The following is a 22087-nucleotide window of genomic DNA, read 5'->3' as shown; positions in this document are numbered from 1 at the left end:
TTGATTTGAAGCAACTGTGCAACTCTTCGAACGGGTGAAACACAACCCTAGTAGGGTTTACTCAGAAGCAAGTCCTCCTTATTGCCAGCAACCGAGCTTACTCCAAGGTAAAGGATCGTTGCTTTTAGTTCCTTTTGCATGGAAAATCAGTACTCTCATGGGTTTCTGACGAAGCTTTAACAGGGTTTTCACCTACACTGCTTCCCCAAAATCTAGGTCTTAGGTTTTAATGTTAATGTCTGAGCTCCCGGCCATTTAGACCCAGCCAGCCCAGATGTGTGGAAGTGCCCACGGAGAGGGGCTCTGAGTGCCACCTCTGGCACCTGTGCCATAGGTTCGCCACCACTGCCCTATTCCAACCCAAGCTTCTCCCAGGGGTAGCCAACTTTTCCTGGAAAGAGCTTGCTTGCTTCTCTCTGGGTATCGCTGCCACCACCTGACCATTTGAGGGACTTCCCACTGGGGAGAGGGTCAGGACACCCCAGCTCCCTTTGCAACCCTGAGGCTTGGCCTCAGTTTCCCCTGTCCTGGGTTCCACAGGGCAGACTGTAGGTTGCAGAGGAAAAGTTGCTTGCCAGCTGCCAGCCTTCCTCCCCCCTCCTATTTAGATAGTGCATCCAAGACGGTGGAGGCATTTGTGGTGGAGAGAACTGTTGCCCACATCTAAGGTTCAAAAGCATTTCTAGAATCAAAAATAAAATGGATTTACAAGTATGTTTTAGCACTGCACCCAGATTGAGCAAGGGTTTCCAAAGGCAGCTGAGATATCAACGCTGGTTAATCTTATCTTCCGTTCGGTAGAAGACCTTTGGCACTCCAGATGTTATGGACTACAATTCCCATCAGCTCCTGCCAGCATGGTCAAGTGGCCAAATCAATATGCTGGTAGGGGGGCTGATAAGGCCATTGTAGTCCATAACATCTGAAGTCCAAATACACAAAGGTCTCAGCCACGGGTACTCATCTGTTCCATAATCTAAACATACCCTAGCTTGGGTGTTAAAATAGCATAGAAGAAGAAGAAGAAGTTTGGTTATATCCCCCTTCTCTCTCCTGTGGTGGAGACTCCCGTGGCAAGGGCTTAATCTCCTCCCCTTGCCCTTTCCCCCCTCCTCACAACAAACACCCTGGCAAGTGTCAGGTGGGGCTGAGAGAGGCTCGAGAAGCTGTGACTAGTCCAAGGTCACCCAGCTGGTGTGTGTGTGGAGTGCACAGGTTAATATGAATTCCCCAGATAAGCCTCCACAGCTCAGAAGTGACAGAGCTGGGGAATCAGAGCCAGTTCCTCCCAGATTAGATACATGAGCTCTTAACCTCCCACGCCACTGCTGCTCTTGTAGGCACCTCCAAGCTTAGAAGTTTCACATATTCTGAGGAAAGAGTTCCTGCATTACCTGGATGGCTTGAGGGAGCTTCACCAGGTGAGCACGCGGTCCAAAGTATGGCTACTCTCCAGAGGCTGCAGGCAGAGGTCTGCTCCCCTTCAGTGACCCAGCCAGAAAAAAACCTTACGCCTCTCTGGCTCCTGCAGCACTTTTGTAGCTAGTTCCCTGACCCCACCCTCTTTTGACCTGGTCAGACTGGGTCAAAGTATCTTTTTCCCCCTGGGTCAGGGAGTCCTTCCTGGTGTCTTTCTAGTGTGTTTAAGCTTTCCAAGCCTATCATCTCTGCTTGGAGAAGGGAAGAAAAAAGGGAGAGGGAAGGGGGGAGAGGGAAGGCCCAGGCCGACTCCATCAAGCAGTTCCTCCAGAGTTTGGTTATGCCCTTATCTCTCTCTCCAGAGGAAGTGAGGCCTCAAAGGGGCTTGTAATCTCCTTTCCCTTCCCCTCCCCCAACAAACACCCTGTGGTGGTGGTGTGGGGCATTGAGAGAAACTCCAGAAGAACTGTGACTAGCCTCCAGGTCAAATCCCAACTGGCATTATGTTAAACGGGCATTGACCGCCATCAATGATTCACCAAATTTCAAATGGGTGCTCCACAGCCTCAAGTGGCAGAGCGGGGAATCAAACCCGGTTCTCCAGATTAGAGAAAACCTGCTCTTAACCACTACACCACACCGGCTCTCAGCTGTGCCTAGGTGTCTTATGAAAGCTGGTTCTTTCGTATGGGCCTCCTAAAACTTGGAAACAAAGGGGCCTAGGCAGACATCCTGGATGCAAGAGTTCCTGAGACTGTCCCCAAGAAGGCCCTGTCAGATATTCCCTTACATGCCAGACACATTGGGGAGGGGGGTGGTGGCTGGGTAGAGGTGCTCCCTGAGCAAGGGGCAGGGTGGAAGATTTCATGGGCAGGAGACATGTCTAGGGCCACAGGGTCTCAAACCCGTGGCCTCTCAGATGTTAATGGATTTTAGCTTTTAAAAAGGGCTTGGACAGATTTATAAGAACATAAGAACTAGCCTGCTGGATCAGACCAGGTCATCTGGTCCAGCGCTCTGCTGCTGCTACCGCCCAGTGGCCCACCAGGTGCTCTTTGGGGCTCACCTGCAGGATGTGAAAGCAATGGCCTTCGTTGCTGCTGCTAAAGCTCCTGAAAGCACCTTGGTTCGTTAAGGCATTTTGCAATCTGGAGATCAAGGAGGATCCAAGATTGGTAGCCATTTATGGAGTGAGTAAGCTGATCTATGGCTACCTGAATCTTGATCCCTCCCACTAATCTGGAGATTGCACAGGCCTTAACATTCAAGGTAACTCAGGAGCAGCAACAGTAAGAAGTTGGCCATTGCTTTCACCTCCTGCAATGTGAACTCCCAAGCACCTAGTGGTGGGCCACCATGCGAATAGTAAAGCAGGAAAGTGCTGAACTAGATGAACTTCTGAAGTCTGTTCCAGCACGTTAGCTATGTATGTTCTATATTCTTATGAGAGCTAATTCCCATCAGCCCCACTGCCATAGCATGGGCTACAATCGGGCCATGCTGGCAGGGGCTGATGGGAATTGTAGTCCATGAACATCTGGAGAGCCGCAGGTTGCAGATCCCTGGTCTAGCAGAAACCAGGCATTCCCAAAGTCTGTGCTTCCCTGTCGCCCACAAGCTGGGCTGTCTTTCAGTGGTGGACTACACTGGGCTGGTTTTACTTTGCAAAGATGCCCGTCGTGTTCTTTGAACAGCCTCCTTCTGTTGCCTTAACTAGGGGCGGTTGACCGGCCTGGGAGGAGAAGACCTGCCTACTATCGTGATTGTGGCCCATTACGATCTCCCTTTCATGCTGTCTCAGTATCGCTGGCCTCGGCAAGTACTCCTTGTCCAGTTAATTGTGTTTTCCGTAAAGCGTCGTTTTTGCGAGAGCCTCTCAGCGGGGGTCTTGTCTGGACCGTAGAGCCCCAGCCCCAGCTGATGCTGTTTAATCTCGGGGAGCTTGGAAGGTGCCAATCGAGCAGCGCTTTTTAAACTGTGATACACATCCTGCGGGGAGGAACCCCCCTAATTCAGATGGTTGTTTCTCCTCTTCCCCTTTCTGCATTCATGGCTACCAATCTTGATCCTCTTTGATCTGAGATTGCAAAGGCCTTAACAGTCCAGGTGCTCGGGAGCAACAGCCGCAGAAGGCCATTTCTTTCACCTCCTGCATGTGAGCTCCCAAAGGCACCTGGTGGGCCACTGCGAGTAGCAGAGAGCTGGACTAGATGGACTCTGGTCTGATCCAGCTGGCTTGTTCTTATGTTCTTATGTTCCTTTGGGCGGTTTTCTTGCTCTCTCTTTTCCATCCCATCTTCCACCTCCTTTCAAGAAGGGAAGCAAGTATAAGAAGGAGGAGAGGAGTTTGGATTTATCCTGTAGGAGACTCAAAGGCTCTTACAATCTCCTTCCCCCCAGCTCCACAACAAACACCCTGCGAGGTGGGTGGGGCTGAGAGAGCTCCAAAGACCTGTGACTAGCCCAAGGTCACCCAGCTGGTGTGTGTTGGAGTGCACCGGCTAATCCAGAGGTCTGCAACCTGTGGCTCTCCAGATGTTCATGGACCACAATTCCCATCAGCCCCTGCCAGCATTGCCCCTGGGCTAATCTAATTCCCCAGATCAGCCTCCAGAGCTCAGGTGGCAGAACGGGGAATCAAACCTGGTTCTCCAGATTAGAGTGCACCTGCTCTTAACCACTACGCCACTGCTGCTGCTCTGCCAGAGACTAAAAAGGCCTCTGGCAGTCGGAGATCCTGCTCGGGCAGCTGGCCTGCATGAGCTGCCCCTAGGCATTCCTCCTGATCCCCTTGGAAGTTCATGAGTTTGGTGTTGGCTCGAATCCCTGTAGGTCCATTTTAAACAAACATGGAAGCCCGGCTCTCTGAAGCCTCTTTGAAGTGCGCCAGGGAAGGCTTGAAGGCACAACAATGTTTGTGTGTCTGGTATCTGAGAGAGGAAGACTGTCTCTGATGTGACTCCAGCTAATCACGGCTGGCAGCTGTCTTCTGTTAATGTGTAGGGGGAAAAAATATTTTAAAAAAGAAAAGACAAAGGCTTCCTCTGCTTGTATTGCTGGGCTGCTTCAGTGGCGAGGATTCTGGCTGGCAGCCAAGGGTGCCTTTTGCGCATGGAGATGGTACAGCCCGTGTTGAATCCCCGCCCTGTTCTTCGGTGTTTTTCACTCCCAAGTCTGGCCCCCTTCACGTTAAAACTCCTCTTTCTTCCCCCCTGCAGTGGCTCTCCCACGGGGCCGATTCCAACGGCAGCGGCGTTGCAGTGCTCTTAGAACTGGCCAGGTTGTTTTCTCGCCTCTACACCTACAAACGGACCCATGCCGGGTAAGAAAGGGCAATCTGCTTATCTTGTTCCGAGGTCTTCATGTTCAGAGTGCCCTCGTCCATGTAACCCTCCTCTCCCACGTGCACGCAGGTATAATTTGCTGTTCTTTGCATCCGGAGGCGGCAAGTTTAACTACCAAGGGACAAAGAGATGGCTGGAAGACAACCTGGATCATACGGGTGCGGCAGACTTGTTTGATTCCCTCTGCATGAGCTGGGGGAGGGGGCCAGGTGGGAAGGAGGAGCGCAGCAACAGGGGCCGGCAGGTGAGCCGCCTCGGGAGCCTGGGACTGCTGCTCGTCCGGCCAACCCTGAGCTTTAAGAAAGTGCCAAGCCCCAAGAAAGTGGCCAGCTCCTGACCCCCGAGTCGTGGCTCTCAAGCTGTGCTTCTGCGTTCCAGGAAGAGCCCTCCTGACCGCCAGGTAGTTTCACACCTGTGGCTGCTTCTGTTTTCAGATTCCAGCTTGCTGCAGGACAACGTGGCTTTTGTCCTGTGCCTGGACACTCTGGGCAGAGGGAACAGTCTTCACCTGCACGTCTCGAAGCCTCCGAAGGAAGGGACCCTTCAGCACGCTTTCCTGAAGGAGCTGGAACTGGTAAGGGGAGTCTGGGTCAGCTTTTCGCCTTGAAACTGGCAGAGGCTACTGACCTCTTGCATGCAGGGTGTTTGTTGTGAGGGGGGGGAAGGGGAAGGAGTTTGTAAGCCCCTTTGAGTCTCCTACAGGAGAGAAAGGGGGGATATAAATCCAACTCTTCTTCTTCAAAGCAGCCAGGCATTCTGGGACATTGAGTGGGAGGATGAAGTGAATGGCCTTTCCGGCCTCTTTGTAATCAGTGAGGGTGAGCAGTAGTGCCACCTACTGGTGGCAGGAGGAGGAGAAGGAGAGGAGGAGGAGGAGTTTGGATTTATATCCCCCCTTTCTCTCCTGCAGGAGACTCAAAGGGGCTTACAATCTCCTTGCCCTTCCCCCCTCACAACAAACACCCTGTAGCAAGTGGAGTGGGAGCTGAGAGAGCTCCTGGTAGCTCGGGTGTCTAGCCTCAAGGTCACCCAGCTGGCGTGTGTGGGGAGTGTACAGGCTAATCTAGATTCCCCAGATAAGAAGAAGAGAAGAAGAGTTTGGATTTATATCCCCCACTCTCTCCCATAGGGAGACTCCAAAGAGGCTTTACAATCTCCTTTTCCCCTTCCCCCTCACAACAAACACCCTGTGAGGTAGGTGGGGCTGAGAGAGCTTCAAAAGCTGTGAGAGCTAGCCCAGGAATGGCTCAGAACCTCTTTTGACTCTCCAGATGTTCAGGACCATACAGTTCCCTATCAGTTTCCTCTGTCAGCATGGCCAATTGGCCATGCTGGTAGGGGCTGATGGGAATTGTAGTTCCTGAACATCTGGAGAGCCGCAGGTTCCCTACCCCTGGACTAGCCCAAAGTCACCCAGCTGGCGTGTGTGGGAGTGCACAGGCTAATCTGAATTCCCCAGATAAGCCTCCACAGCTCAAGCGGCAGAGCAGAGAATGAAACCCGGTTCCTCCAGATTAGATACACAAGCTCTTAACCTCCTATGCCACTGCTGCTCCTAAATAATAATAATACTAATAAGAGTTTGGATTTATATCCCCCCTTTCTCTCCTATAGGAGACTCAAAGGGGCTTACAATCTCCTTTCCCTTCCCCCCTCACAACAAACACCCTGCGAGGTAGGTGGGGCTTCGAGAGAGCTTCGAAAAGCTGTGACTAGCCCAAGGTCACCCAGCTGGCATGTGTGGGAGTGTACAAGCTAATCTGAATTCCCAGATAAGCCTCCACAACTCAAGCGGCAGAGCTGGGAATCAAACCCAGTTCCTCCAGATCAGAGTGCACCTGCTCTTAGCCACTACACCACTGTTGTGAGTTCTTGAGCATCAGTGCTCTTTGAGGTCCTGACCTGGACCTCGCAGGCAGGTCCTACCTCATCAGATCGTGGGAGCTAAACAGGACTGGCCCTAGTCAGTGCTTGGATGGGAGACCACCAGAGTTGCCTCACAGGTTGGCAGAGGCAAGCCACCTCTCAACATCTCTTGCCTCGAAAACCTTAGAAGACAGGGGTGGCCAACCTATGGTGCTCCAAATGGTCATGGACTACCTTTCCAAGGTCACCCAGCTGGCGTGTGTGGGAGTGCACAGGTTAATATGAATTCCCCAGATAAGCCTCCTCAGTTCAGGTGGCAGAGCTGGGAATCAAAACTGGTTCTTCCAGATTAGATACACAAGCTCTTAACCTCCTACGCCACTGCAGCTCCTAAATAATAATAATAATAAGAAGAAGAAGAGTTTGGGTTTATATCCACCCTTTCTCTCCTATAGGGGGGGGGAAGAGGAGACAGGGGCTGATGGGAATTGTAGTCCATGAACATCTGGAGCCCCATACGTTGGCCACCCCTGGTATAAGGGCTTGCCATGTCAGCTATGACTTGATGCTCCCCCCTCCCCCCCCCCCCCCCCCCCACACAAGGCTTTGGTGCCTCCCTGCTTGTGCAGACCCGAGAGTTTTCTAAGCATTCCCGTTCCTCCATCTTGACAGGCCCATCTTGACAGAAAGGCGACTGATAAGGTGTCAAGTGCAGTTGCGTAATGGGCAGTCACAATGGGCAGGCGGGAGGCATCGCCCACTGGGGGGGCTTCTTGCCAAATCATAGTAAGGGGAGGGGTACTTTTTCAAGTGGCCTTCATGAGGTGCGGCCTCCCCCTCTCCCTGCCTCCGCTCTGGAACCACAAAAGGTGCGCCATGTGCGGAGGAGCAGGGGACCCACATTCACACAGAAGGTGGAATTAAAAACCCAAAAGCAGTTTATGACTTGTATATAAGTTTCGACTCATCTTTTCCAATTCTGGCATTAAAATCCCCCGCCAACAGCAACCTGTCAGGATTGTAATTTGGAAGAATATCATTAACATAATTATATAAACCCGACCAGAGTTGGTCGTTCTCTGAGACCTCAAGACTAGGGGGAAAATATAGATTTATAATTAGAAAAGTATAATGCTCCCCACTTAACAACAAAGACCGAGCCTGCAAATTTGCATCTAGCAGCCAAACGAACCTGCTCTCCAACACAACTCCTAATTCCATTTGAGCAGAGACGTATGGCCTATTACCTCCATACCTTAACTTGCAACCCAACGCCAAGCAAGGAGAGCCTCCTTACTACGCGAATTGGAAGCCTTTTAACGTTATGCCCTCTGCCCTATTAAAGGGTAGGTTCAGCAATTTAGATAAATCCGCAAGGTTTCATGCAGTTTGCAAATTTAATGTGGTTGGGGAAACCCTGACTCACCTCAACTCTTGCACTGCACTCAGATTTGATAACACTCAGATCTAAATATACCAAAATCCCTACATTTTTTCTTCCAATCTGGGCTGCCTGATCTGACTAGGTTATCTCTATTGTTAAAACAAACCCTGGACCCCGGGTCTTTGTGGAAGAGATCGCATGAATTCATTCATTGCGGAGATAGTTGAGAGTTCCCAGTAGAACGTATTTGTTGTGCTTCCCGTGGGGCCTTTTATCTATCATGTATCCATGCAATTGTTCCCGATTCATGTAACTTTTTTCTGACTATGCCAATAAAGGCTTGTGTATGGAAAAAAAAAGACTGAGCCCACTGATCAAAAGGTTGGAGTTCCTTAATAGTAAAGGGAAAATTTACGGAAGTGAGGATAGCAAGGCCAGATTTAAAGCGCCCTTTTGTATGGCTTTTAAAAGCTGAAAGATGATAGGTGTTAAACCCTGATAAATGTGGGTGGGGGGTGGGGTAAGGGAGCAAGTTTCTTGGAGCATAATGATATCAAACCTGGTTAGGAGATTGGAAAATTCAACATCCTGGATCTTATTATGCCAACCAGCAATATTCCAAGTTATGATCTTTAAACAATGATCAAATAGTCAGTCTAGTTCCATAAGTTTGTTTAAAGAGCCATTTGTGTCCTCGTAAACACATCCATTAGTCCCCCTATTAGTTGCTTGAAGATGTAATCTATTCTTGAAGGGAGTTGAAGAATAGATTACATCTTCAAGCAACTAATAGTGGGACTAATGGATGTGTATATATGCAAGGGTGAAAGAAGATATGTTTAACGTAGCACTTTCTGCCTTCACTACTGGTAGCCTGAGTGTGTGTACGTGGGGCACGCAACAGGAACTGGGGTGCCTCCCGCCCACCCCAGCCGGGTCCCTGTTCCCAAGGGCTCCCTGCCTTTTGAAAGTCGACCACATGTTACCACGCAGGGAGCCAGGGGTTGTGTTTGAATTCCACCTTGATTGAATGTGAAAGTCAAGATGATGTAGAAGGCCGGCTCAGTTGCTGTTCACACCGGGGAGGAAGGTGTTAAAGGACCCTTGATCCACATTTTGGCTCACGGGAGGAAGGTGGGTCAGTGGGTAGAACCAGCGCAAAGTAAACCCTTCCTTGTTTATATGATTTTACCAAATCTATATCCCACCTGTCTGCCTTCCCGAGGGCTACTGTGGTTCTTGCTTGTGCCGTGGGGGACAGAAGAGACGGGGCGGTGGCTACTGTAACTCTTGTGACTGCGATCCTTTGCTCCAGGTAGTTGCCAGCCAGTTCCCGGAAGTGACGTTCTCCATGGTGCACAAAAAGATCAACCTGGCGGAAGACATGCTGGCCTGGGAGCATGAGCGTTTCGCCATCCGCCGCCTGCCGGCCTTCACGGTCTCCCACCTGGAGAGCCACCGAGACGGCCCACGCAACAGCATCATGGACGTGAGGTCAGCCACTGGGTGAGAAGGCTGTGCAAAGAGCTTAGATGGTTGGGTGTACGGAGAGTAGGTCTGTGGGGATCATTCTTTGCTAATGACTGGGGTCTGCTCTTTGTCCCCCCGGGGCCTTAAAAGAGTTTTGTGGCAGAGCTTACGCTTTGGAGACCCAAGCCGGTGCTGTTAGTTGCTCTGGAGCAGGGGTCTGCAAACTATGGCCCTCCAGATGTTCATGGACTGCAGTTCCCATCAGCCCATGCCAGCATAGCTGATGGGAATTGTAGTCCATGAACATCTGGAGAGCCACAGGTTGCAGACCCCTGGACTAGACTCTCCTAGACCCAGGGTTAAATCCCCACTCCACCATGGAAGCTCTCTTGGTGACCTTGAGCCAGTCACACATTCTCAGCGTAGCCTACCTTGCTGGGTTGCTGTGAGGGTAAAGTGGAGGAGAGGAGAAAGGTACGTCCCTGTTGGAGAGAAAGAGTTGGGGAGCAAAGTAAAATACAACTAATACTTATTTGATGTCTTGTCAAAGGCTTTCATGGCCAGAATCACTGGGGTGTTGTGGGGTTTCCGGGCTGTACGGCCGTGTTTTAGTAGCATTTTCTCCTGACGTTTCGCCTGCATCTGTGACTGGCCTCTTCAGAGGATCTGATAGCAGTAAAGCAAGTGGAGTATATACACCTGTGGAATGTCCAGGGCGGGAGAAAGAACCATTTGCCTGTTAACAAGTGTAAAGGGTGCAAGTAGCAAGCTTGATTTGCACGTGTTGGGTGGGATCCATCCATTTAGCATGGGAGTAACCATGAAGTGGCTAAGAGCATGATTAGGTGGATCCCACCCAACTAAATATCCCTGAAGCCTGAAAGAGTTTTTCCCAAGTAGAGCCAGAGGGGCCAGCTGCAGCTTTGCTTCTGATGTTGTTCCAGAAGGACAGTTGCTGGGGGGGGGGGGGGGGGGGGTTTAGCCCCTCATTTTGTGCTCCAGGAACCAGGGTGCTGTTCTGCCTCCTTTGTGCCTTTTTGTGCCAGTGGAGCAGTGAGAAGTCCACCCCCATCAGCCTGATGTTGCCTTGACTGAACTGTGCAGAAAGAGGGGGTAACAATTTCAACAGGAAGGAAGAAACCATGAAAATGAACAGAATTTGGCTGCCAGTGTTGAAAAACTCTAGAATCAAGACAGTGACTGATCAGCTCCACACAAACACGGGACAACTATAGACTACAGCACTCAAAGGGAACAAAGTCGGATGGGCCCCCTCGCAGTGATGTTTTGCGTCTTGCACAGCAGGCGAAATCATCGCCACGAACGAAATGGATCTTGGATCCATTCTGGGCTGTCGACCGAGGATTTGGGACGAAGAGAAGAAGAGTTTGGATTTATACCCCCCTTTCTCTCCTGTAAGGAGAGTCAAAGTGGCTTACAAACTCCTTTCCCTTCCTCCCCCACCAAACAACAAACACCCTGTGAGGTGGGTGGGGCTGAGAGAGCTCCGTAGAGCTGTGACTAACCCAAAGTCACCCATCTGGCGTGTATTGGAGTGCACAGGCTAATCTAGTTCCCTAGATAAACCTTCACAGCTCAAGTGGCAGGGTGGAAAATCAAACCCGGTTCTCCAGATCAGAGTTCACCTTTTCTTAACCACTATGCCCCTGCTGCTTCCCTTGGAGGGCAAGCAGAGACTTCCCTCGGGAGCCGGCTGGAGTCTCCCCTGAAGCCGGCTGTGTTCCGGGGGAGATGAAAGAAAGCCGGTTCTGACGCCACGGTCTGTTTTGCAGGGCGCAGGTGGACTCCAGAGTTCTAACCCGCAACACCCGGATCGTGGTCGAGGCCTTGACGAGGGTAATCTACAACCTCACAGAAAAGGTCAGGCTCTTCCTCCCAGGGTCGTGCAGTTGCGGGACCCCAGCTCCGCCAGATCTTCCCCGTCACACCTTTCTCTCTCTTTTGCCAGGGGGTTCCTGCTGACCTCCAGGTCTTCACAGAGCAGATGGTAAGCGAATGCGACTCCCTTGACACGGGGCAGGGCGGTGCCCAGGGTTTTTTTTTGGGGGGGGGGGGGGTAGACTTCGGCCTGCAAAACAGTCATCAGTTTGTTCAGCGAGTGGATACTCTGTGCAGCACCACATTGGTTCTATTTTATGGTTCTGTTATCACTGTTTTGATTCTAATTTGAGCAGCAGTGGCGTAGGAGGTTAAGAGCTCGTGTATCTAATCTGGAGGAACCGGGTTTGATTCCCAGCTCTGCCGCCTGAGCTGTGGAGGCTTATCTGGGGGATTCTTATGTTCTTATGTTCTTATGTTCTTATTCAGATTAGCCTGTACACTCCCACACATGCCAGCTGGGTGACCTTGGGCTAGTCACAGCTTCTCGGAGCTCTCTCAGCCCCACCTACCTCACAGGGTGTTTGTTGTGAGGGGGGGAAGGGCAAGGAGATTGTAAGCCCCTTTGAGTCTCCTGCAGGAGAGAAGTAGGGGGGATATAAATCCAAACTCTTGCTTCTGGGGAATTCAAGATTAGCCTGTACACTCCCACACCGCGCCAGCTGGGTGACCCTTGGGCTAGTCACAGCTTCTCGAGCTCTCTGAGCCCACCTACCCTCACAGGGTGTTTGTTGTGAGGGAAGGAACAAGGGGTGTCAGCCAGGTCTCCCATGGGAGGTGGGGATATAAATCAAAGCTCTCTCTCACCTCCTCCTCCCTCCTCCTCTCTTCTTCTTCTGGGGAATTCAGATTAGCCTGTACACTCCCACACACGCCAGCTGGGTGACCTTGGGCTAGTCACAGCTCGGAGCTCTCTGAGCCCCACCTACCTCACAGGGTGTTTGTTGTGAGGGGGGAAGGGCAAGGAGATTGTCAGCCCCTTTGAGTCTCCTATAGGAGAGAAAGTGGGGATATAAATCCAAACTCCTCCTCCTCCTCCTCCTCCTCCTCCTCCTCTTCTTCTTCTTCTTCTTCTTCTTCTTCTTCTTCTTCTTCTTCTTCTTCTTCTTCTTCTAATTTATGGTTTTATTATCGCTGTTTTATCCTGATTGGTTCATCGTGAACGGTTATTTATAATTGTTTTTACTGTTGCCTCTGTTGTTCACCGCCCTGAGCCCTTTGGGGGAGGGCGGTTTAGAAATCTAATTATAAAATAAATAAATAAAATTGGGACTGTGCTTGTGCCACGGAAATTTCAAGCTTTTTGTCTGCTCTGCGACTCTCAAGAGCGCTTGCTCCCCCTTCTCTTGGGAGTGAAGATTCCTGCCTCGGAGGAAAGAAGTTCTTGCTTCAACTCTGCTGATTCTGTACCTCCCATCAGGTCTCTGGTTCTGTGAGGTGGTTTTCTTTATCAAAGCTGTGAGGTTTTTTTCCCCTTTTCTGCCACGGAAAGTTGGGAAGGATTCTGCCTTTCTTTCAAGAAAACATCTGCGCTGCTGATGTTTTTCCTCTTCACACCAGACCTCAGGCCCTGTTAGGAGACCTGTGCAATATTTGACTTTTGATTCTCACTAAGTGAATCGGAATTCCCTTTGAACCTATGACCCCCAATGGCTTAGGCTTACCGGTCCTGTCCTATGAGACTGCCCTCCTCATCGCCATCCCCTCTGCAGGAGGGCGGGAGATCTGTGAGATCAAAGGTGCGACCCACTTTCAATGGATTCCGTCAAGAAAACATGCTGTGGACCCCCGACCTAGAGTATTCCTAAGTTGGCTTTGGCATTCCACATGGGCCAGGACATGGTGTGGCTGGTGTTCTTCCCCGAACTGTCTCCCCCAGTGGAACAGTCCCTGCACCCACTACACCTGCATAGGGCATTGCTTTTCAACCTGCATCACATTGCCCTCCACACTGTGGAGGGCAGTAACCTTTTCATTTTGTTAGGGGACCACTTAGAGCAGTGGTGGCGAACCTGTGGCACGGGTGCCAGAGGTGGCACTCAGAGCCCTTTCTGTGGGCACACGCAAACAGAGTCCCCCCACCCCATATCTAGGCTGGCCTGGGCTGCTGGGCTCGATTATTAGCATTAAACCTAAGACCTAGTTTTGGGGAAGCAGTGTAGATAACCCTGATAAGCGCTGTTAAACCCCACTGATTTTCATGCAAAGAACTAAAGCGCAATCCTTTGCCTGGGAGTAAGCTCGATTGCTGGCAATGGGGCTTGCTTCTGAGTAAACCCTCCTAGGGTCGTGATTCACCCGTTGGAAGAGTTGCACAGTTGCTTCAAAGCAGAGCCACCGACTACCACGAAGCTTACTCCTGAATAACGCACGCCTTGGAGCCAATCTCGATATTCAGGTTAAATTGCCGTGTTGGCACTTTGCAATAAATATGTGGGTTTTGGGTTCTAATTTGGGCACTCGGTCTCGAAAAGGTTCACCATCACTGACTTAGAGGACTACATCTGTCTACGTGAGCGTCCAAGCCCATGAAGTTGGCCTGCGGCTCATCGGGGTGGTTTGGCCATTGGAAGTTCACGCTCACTCCACCAGAGCGCAGGTAGCATCAGCTGTCTGGCCATCAAATGGTCACAGTCAGGACATTTACAGGGTGGCCACAAGGCCCTACCTGACATCCTTTTTTTACAGTAGTCAGCGGACGTTAACTCCTACAGGGAGGCTGCAGTGGGCTGAGCAGTTCTGCAGGCATTAGTCAAATAGACAACCACGTGCCCACCGCTAAACTATTTCAGCTTGTTAGTCTCCCAGTGTGGGGCTACACAGAATACCAATGAAGATGAAATCCAGAGTTGCACTTCCCTGTAGCTGTCATTCATCGAGTGGCTTTCTGTGCAGACACACGTCCTTCCCTCCTACCCACTCTTGTGCTGCTATTTTTTTACTGTGCTGCAGCTGGCTTTCCAGGTCTCCCTTGTCTAGCCATGGCGGCAGTAGGAGAACTGAGGAAATAGCACTCCTTCCCCGGCCATCATGTGACCCTTTGGACAGGAATCTTCCCTCCCAAGAGGAGGGGGAGCGAGTGCTCTTCAGAGCTGCCGAGCAGGCAAATATTTCCGTGGCAGGGCCCACATAAGCGCAGCCCCAGTGTGGGGCTGCACAGAATACCCACTCAGTGCACCAGAGTTGCAGACAAGGGCAGCTCTGTATATCTCTTTGCTCTTGCAGCAGATCCAGCAGGAGCAGATGGAGTCGGTGATGGCCTGGCTCACCAGCCAGCCGAGGGCCGCTCAGCTGATCGACAAGGAGAGCACCTTCATCAGCACCCTGGAATACTACATGAGCCGGTACTTGAAAGATGTCAAGCAGCACCACATGAAGGCAGACAAGCGGTGAGTAGGGGGAGGGTGGGACCAGGGACCAGATCCTCACCCACTTTTCTCTTGGCTGATCCTACCTCACAGGAATGTTGTGAGGATAAAGTGGGGGGGGGGGTGAACCATGGGCTTCCATCGGCTCCTTAGAGAAGGAGAGGAATGTTGATAACGTTGATTGGTTAGTGTTGCTGCTGTTACCTCTTAACTGTTGCCAATAAGTATGGAAAAGGGAGAGTATGTGCAGGATAGGTGGATAAGACGTGGAAGTTGAGGATCCTTTCTCCTTGCCGTGATCCCCAGCATCCATCCATCTATCCTTCCTTCCTTCCCCTTCTCTCTCTCTCTCTCTTTCCTTTCTTCCTTCCTTCCTTCCTCTTCTCTCTCCCTTTCCTTCCTTCCTTCCTTCCCCTTCTCTCTCTTTCCTTCCCCTTCTCTCTCTTTCTTTCCTTCCTTCCTTCCCCTTCTCTCTGTTTCCTTCCTTCCTTCCTTCCCCTTCTTTCTCCTTCCTTCCTTCCTCCCTCCCTCTCTTCCTTACCCTTCTCTCTCTCTTTCTTTCCTTCCTTCCTTCCTCTTCTCTCTCTTCCTTCCTTCCTTCCCCTTCTCTCTCTTTCCTTCTTTCCCCATCTCTCTCTCTCTCTTTCCTTCCTTCCCCTTCTCTCTCTTTCCTTCCTTCCCCTTCCCCTTCCCCTTCTCTCTCTCTCTCTCTTTCCTTCCTTCCTTCCTTCCCCTTCCCCTTCTCTCTTCCCTCCCTCTTTTGCCTTTTTTTTCACGTGAGTCACTTATGAGTTTAAAGGATTTATTCCGACTTCCCTCCATGCTCAGAGTGTGGCCTTGAAGCAGCTTCCATACACAAAATAATGTTAACGTAACCCAATAGAGTGTAATTAGACCCGCTGCAGAAAACAAACATTAAAATCAGCAGAGGAAAATGCCTTCGGTAGCTCCACTTAGCGGAATGGAATCGGGTCCAATAAAAGCACAAATAATGGTGAGATCCATGCCAAGGAACAGGAGGAAGCAACAAACGGGGCTTCCAGATGGCCCCATGGAGGAATCGTTTGCTCTGTAGGTGTCTGAATGCCCCGGATGTGCTGAGTGGGGGGTGAGGGGCCTCTTGCCTCCTTGGATTGAGATTTTAAGGCTCTGAGCCATAGAGAAGCGAGATATTGGGCATGGGAATGCGCACACAGAATGCAGGCTATAGCTGGCAGTCCTTAGGGCCAGGACGTAGCCATGAAAAGGTATGCTCAAGGCCTCTGTAGTGTTGAGATGTGGATCTTGAAGGGGTCAGACCTTTCCCTTGGCCTGTGGGAGATGTCAGGCTCCGTTCTCGGAGCCTCCCAGTTTAATCGCTCCCTGCCAGTTAGACAGGGCACCGTGTTTAAAATGTTAATGTTTTGGCTCTGCCGCCTCTCACCCAACAGGGATCCAGAGTTTGTGTTCTATGACCAGCTCAAGCAAGTGATGAACGCATACAGGTAAGAGATTGTGATCTTGGTCTGTCGACTTCACAGCCATTGACAACAAAGGACTGATTTGCTTCAGGGTTTGTTGTCCTGGATTGGATGGAAAGGTCTTACGGTGTGGCCCAAAAGAAGCGGAGGACGTGTGCCGTGCAGGTTCCCCTGGATTAGCCCGACCTCTGGAAGTAAGCCTGAAAGCCAGACGTGTAGCTGGGCCAGAGTGTGCCCGGTGCACACTCTGTGTTTTCCACCACCACCCCCCACCTACCCCGCAGCGCCTTGCTCCCCCGCCCCCCTCTGTTACCTTAGGTCAGCCTGGAAAAGTGGCCTGTTCCCTTCAGGCTGAAAACAGCCTGGTGGGAACTACACTTCCCATGAGACCCTGGGACACTGTAAAGGTCTCCCTGGGAAGTGCTTAGTTCCCTACAGGCCAAGTTCAACCTGAAGGGTGAGCTGCTTAACTCAGCCTGCACTGTTCGGGGGGGTGGGGGGATCCCCAGTACGCTTCCTGTGCAACGCACACCTCCTGCCCCCATTAGCTCTGCTTGTGCTAAAAGCACAGTTACACTGTGTGGCTCACAGCCCAAACAGCCGAATCGCTTATAAACATCTAAGAGGAACATCAAGTGTCCCTATAAGCCAGTGGTGGTGAACCTTTGGCACTCCAGATGTTATGGACTACAATTCCCATCAGCCCCTGCCAGCATGGCCAATTGGCAGGGGCTGATGAGAATTGTAGTCCATAACATCTGGAGTGCCAAAGGTTCGCCACCACGGCTATAAGCAAACAAAAAGCAGAGCGGCTTAAAAATAGACACTCTGGCCTTATATTGCACTCATTCTTTGACTACAAACATTCACAACATAGGTGAAAGAAAGTTCTCATATACACTGTGTACAAAATAAGCATTTACAGTGTAATTGTGCTTTCAGGCTCATTCTGAGCTACACTGAGCCCCAGTTGATTGTTGCTGTAGTCGACCCCTGGAAATGCCTGGTCCAGAGAGCTGATCAGTTTTTCTCCTCCTGGCCTTGGGAGGAGGCCTTCAGCTATGAAGAAAAGGGAACTGGGTCAGTACTAGTGAGAAAAGACTCCTCTAGAGCAGACCTGGGCATTATACAGCCCAGGGGCCACATCCGGCCCGCCGGATGACCCTGACTGGCCCTTATGACAGACTTGGCCCTGGCCTAAGAGGACCTGTTTAGAACCGCGCTGGTCACGCTAACACTCCCCCTTCCCCCCTCGCGCAGTGGCTTCTGGGGCGATCCCCTCGTTTGAAAGCCCCGCAGAAGCCGGTTGCCTTGGCTGCCTGCTTCTGCGGGGCTTTCAAAAGCGCCAGTCAATGAAAAAAGTAGGTCAAGGGACTTAAGTTTCCCCACTTGCTTGATTGTCACAGTGGACAACTATGCAGGTAGGTTAAGCCTGTGATTCTTTGTGCCAAATAGTGTTGTGTGCAGAACTGTTGCCACTGATTCCAAGTTGATCTGTGCACCTGTCTGTCACTTGCACAATGCAGAATTGAGTTCAGCCTTTTGGCCCGGCCCTCCACGATATTTTCTGTTTCTTGTGTGCGGCCCCATGGAAAAAATAATTGCCCACCCCTGGTCTAGAGCATCAGTGGATTTCTCTCTGACCCAAAAGCCGGCTTTGTCTCCTGGTGACTCTCGCCATTTCGGATTGCCTTGATGGGCCAGTCCCTCTTAAAGAAGCTAGGGTTCTTTGGGGGGCTATAAGCCTCTGTGTGGGAACCTGAATGCATTCTGATCCAGAGGGTAGAAACTTTCCTTTGTAGAAAAGGAACTGATCCTCTGAGGCAGGCAGATACTCTGGTAGACACAACGGAAGTTGACCTGGCCTCTGGACAGCTGGTCTCCCTTGGTTGTAGCTGGTCTAGGACAGTGATGGCGAACCTTTTTGAGACCGAGTGCCCAAATTGCAACCCAAAACCCCACTAATTTATGGCAAAGTGCCAACCCGGCAATTTAACCTGCATACTGAGGTTTTAGTTTAGAAAAAAATGGTTGGCTCTCTCTTCCTCCGCCCCACCCACTCGAGCAGGGGCCAGCCTGTGTAGGACCCAGCAAGTCCCACGCGCACCGCTCTGTGCCTCTCTAGCATCTCTGCCCCCTCTGCGACCCCCCCCCCCCCGGGGCAGCAGCCACCCGGAGCACAGGCACCAGGTCGCCAGCCGAGTCCTCCCTGCTCACCGCGGTGCGCACACGTCGTGCTTAGTGGCCCAGGCCAGCCTGGGTGTGAGTGGGGGAGGTGATTTTCCACCCCCACACGACGAACTCTACGTGTGCGTGCCCACAGAGAGGGCTCTGAGTGCCACCTTTGGCACCCGTGCGTGCAACGGGGGGAGGGGGGGCTAGTGAAATAAAGTAGCGAGATCTGAGCGTCCCGCTCAGATCCAACTTAATGTCAGACTCTCGAGCATAGAAATAATGGAGACCGTGAAAAGGTTCTACAGCGTTTATTCTAGATACAAAGAGTAACATACTAAAGTTGGATCTGAGCGGGACGCTCAGATCTCGCTACTTTATTTCACTAGCCCCCCCCGTTACTGCACACCAAATGGTCACTGCGACTATACTACCAAACATCAAAGGACTTGGGAACCTTTCGCACCTCTTTTGAAGAGGTAGACCGGCGCCCGGAGGTTGTTGAGGGGAAGGAAGACATTGCAATAGCTTCTTTATCTTTCTTTCTTTATTAACCTTTAATAGGCATAAATAGATCAAGATTTACACAGACACATTCTTCAGTCTCAAGTATAGTTCAGTAGCAAGGAAATAGACCACATAACTTGACAGTTGACTTCGAGGGGTTCAAATCACTTCAGATTTTTTTTTAAAAAAAGAAATAGCCAGAGCAAATGACAATAAATACCCCTACACATCAATGTAAAAATACAATCTAATATAAAATTGCAATAAAAATAGCAATAACATTTGCATTTCACTCACAGAAAACATCAAGCACAGTCAGCATAATCCTGACACACCATCACTGGTCTAGGAAATTTATTTATTCATTTATTTTTTGATTTCTAGGCTGCCCTTTCCCCAAAGGGCTCAGGGCGGCGTACAGCCGATAAACAATATAGGTACAGTTAAAACCATTAAATTACATTATAAGTTATAAAACAACAGTTCAAGGACAAGAACAAATCCAATATTCAAGATGGCGACTTCCCTGCACAGACCCCGGGAGGCCACAGTATAACATAATGGTTGATCCTGGCTGGCCAGGTGGAAAAGTCTGGCGGAACAGCTCTCCTTTACAGGCCCTGCGGAAGTCATTTAGATCCCGCAGGGCCCTGATCTCCCTAGGGAGCTTGTTCCACCAGGTGGGGGCCAGGACCGAGAAGGCCCTGGCCCTCGTTGAGGCCAGCCAGGCATCTTTTGGGCCAGGGATTTCCAGAAGGTTCACCTCCGATGAGCGGAGGGACCTGATTGGGCAATATGGGGGTACAGACTCCTATTCAAAAGGTAGCTTGATTCCTTTGCTTCATACCACCTCTGGAGTAGGAGAACTGGAGACGGTGCTGAACAGGAAGTAATCCTATGTGAACATGGGTGATCTCGTTTCAGGGTCAAGCCTGCCATCTTTGACCTTCTCCTTGCACTCTGCATAGCAGCCTACCTCGGCGTGGCCTACGTTGCAGTCCAGGTGAGTGAAACGGACATCGTATTGCCGAAGGCTTTCACGGCCGGAATCACTGGGGTGCTGTGTGGTTTCCGGGCTGTCTGGCCGTGTTCTAGCAGCATTCTCTCCTGACGTTTCGCCTGCATCTGTGGCTGGCATCTTCAGAGGATCTGATGGTAGGAATGGAAAGCAAGTGGAGTATATATACTGTGAGGTCAAAAGGGGAGGCCATCTGAATAGAGTAGCCTGGCATGTGAGTCACAGAGAAGTCTGTAGCCTGGGAGTAACAATGAAGATAGCAAGGTCAATAGGTGAATGGATCTGAATAGAAGTATCCTGGTCTTTGTTCCCTTTGATTGCTATGTCTATAGTTGTCCTGTGTGTGGAGCTGCTTAAGTCACTGTCTTGATTCTAGAGTTTTTCAACACTGGCAGCCAAATTCTGTTCATATGGACATCCCTCGTGGCTTGGTGACAGAGATGGGGAAGTATAAAGGCTTGGCTTGTGTGCATTGGCAGGCTCCAAAGTGTCTTGCAGGTGGAACAGCTAGGAGCCTGCAAACTTAGTCACGAGAAAATGCTACTAGAACACGGCCATACAGCCCGGAAACCACACAGCACCCCAATTTCATAGCTATTGATCTGTGTAGTTCTAACAGTATAACCATATCCATACTTTTTCACATAACTGTAAATCTGATCTGAAAAGTTATTAGTCTAAAAAGGTTGCTTTCATCTGGTTGTATATATCAAGGTTATGCCGGCAAGAATGAGTCCTTATGTAGAAAACCACGATTTAAATCAAGTCTCGCTGACTAGTGATTTAAATCATGATTTGAACCGGTTTGTTTTAAATCCAATCCCCCCTGCTCACCACGTCTGTCTCGTTTGGCTTCTAGCATTTTGGGCTCCTTTACAAGCTGGTGGAGAGGCTGTCCCTCAAGTCCAAGCAGCAGTGACCGGAGCTTCCTCCTTTCCAAGTCGAGCCGTCGGACGGAGCCCCTCGCAGCCGTCTTCTCCCCGGTTGGATTCCACCGCTGCCACTGGTTGCTGCTCCCCGCCACCTCTGCCCAGTGGAATGGAAGAAGAGGCTCAGAATCCGGGACGCTCTTCCATTCTCGGCACCCTGCGGTCCTGTGTTCCCTCCCCACTGCTGCCGGGGCCACCTGCAGATACGCCACCGCTCTTCCCAGACTGATCACGTACGGGGAAGCTCTCCTCACTGTCGGAAATCGCTCTGTCAACAAAGACAGTTCTGTATTTGTGATGCTACTGAACTAGGAGGGAAAACTCTTTCCTATCTCCAGCTTGGGAGGCAGAAATCTGGGGGGCCAGTTTTGGGGCCCGCCTGTCAGAAGAGAGGACTCGGAAAGGAGCAGTCGGGGTGGGGGGGATCGTGTTGGGTTTTTTTAAGTGCACATGTAAATTAAAGGACTACTAAGAGGTTTCTCCCTTCAGTATGTTGACTCATTTCACAACTTGCATAGTGTGAATGATGTTGAGAATTCCTTCAGTGGATCTATTCTGTGAGGAGGTTAGACAGATAGGCCGGCTTTTCTAGCAGGGCGGGGCACTGAGATGCTGTGTGCTGTTAGCATGCTTTTTCTTTTGAGTTACCTCAGGGGTCTGCAACCTGCGACTCTCCAGATGTTCATGGACTATTCATGGCCAATTGGCCATGCTGGCAGGGGCTGATGGGAATTGTAGTCCATGAACATCTGGAGAGCCGCAGGTTGCAGACCCCTGAGGTAACTCAAAAGAAAAAGCATTCCAACAGCACACAGCATCTCAGTGCCCCCCCCCCCGCTAGAAAAGCCGGCCTATCTGTCCAATTGGCCATGCTGGCAGGGGCTGATGGGAATTGTAGTCCATGAACATCTGGAGAGCCACAGGTTGCAGACCCCTGAGGTAACTCAAAAGAAAAAACATTCTGACAGCACACAGCATCTCAGTGCCCCCCTCTGCTAGAAAAGCCGGCCTATCTGTCCAATTGGCCATGCTGGCAGGGGCTGATGGGAATTGTAGTCCATGAACATCTGGAGAGCCGCAGGTTGCAGACCCCTGAGGTAACTCAAAAGAAAAAGCATTCTGACAGCACACAGCATCTCAGTTCCCCCCCCCCCCCTGCTAGAAAAGCTGGCCTATCTGTCCCTAATTATGGCCATGTCGGGCAGGCCATGGGAATTGTAGTCCGGTGGAACATCTGGAGAGCCGTAGGTC

At 50.9% G+C, this 22087-nt stretch overlaps 1 protein-coding gene across 1 annotated transcript in view; it reads left to right on the top strand.

The window, feature by feature from the left end:
• NCLN (nicalin) overlaps window positions 1–21324 on the top strand; it is a 36849-nt gene extending 15525 nt beyond the window's left edge. Inside the window, 12 exon segments of the mRNA XM_048497532.1 lie at window positions 3137–3213; window positions 3930–3942; window positions 4638–4741; window positions 4833–4921; window positions 5198–5337; window positions 9329–9507; window positions 11277–11364; window positions 11453–11491; window positions 14608–14771; window positions 16181–16234; window positions 19814–19892; window positions 20767–21324. Of these exon segments, the coding sequence (XP_048353489.1) occupies window positions 3137–3213; window positions 3930–3942; window positions 4638–4741; window positions 4833–4921; window positions 5198–5337; window positions 9329–9507; window positions 11277–11364; window positions 11453–11491; window positions 14608–14771; window positions 16181–16234; window positions 19814–19892; window positions 20767–20826 (1086 nt within the window). The 3' untranslated portion in view covers window positions 20827–21324.
• The last annotated feature ends 763 nt before the right edge of the window (window positions 21325–22087 follow it).

This window comes from Sphaerodactylus townsendi, linkage group LG05, assembly GCF_021028975.2.
Source record: "Sphaerodactylus townsendi isolate TG3544 linkage group LG05, MPM_Stown_v2.3, whole genome shotgun sequence".
In the NCBI taxonomy this organism is placed as follows: Eukaryota; Metazoa; Chordata; class Lepidosauria; order Squamata; family Sphaerodactylidae; genus Sphaerodactylus; species Sphaerodactylus townsendi.
Note: the sequence above shows the minus strand (reverse complement) of the source record. Positions and strands in the feature narration are given on the sequence as shown.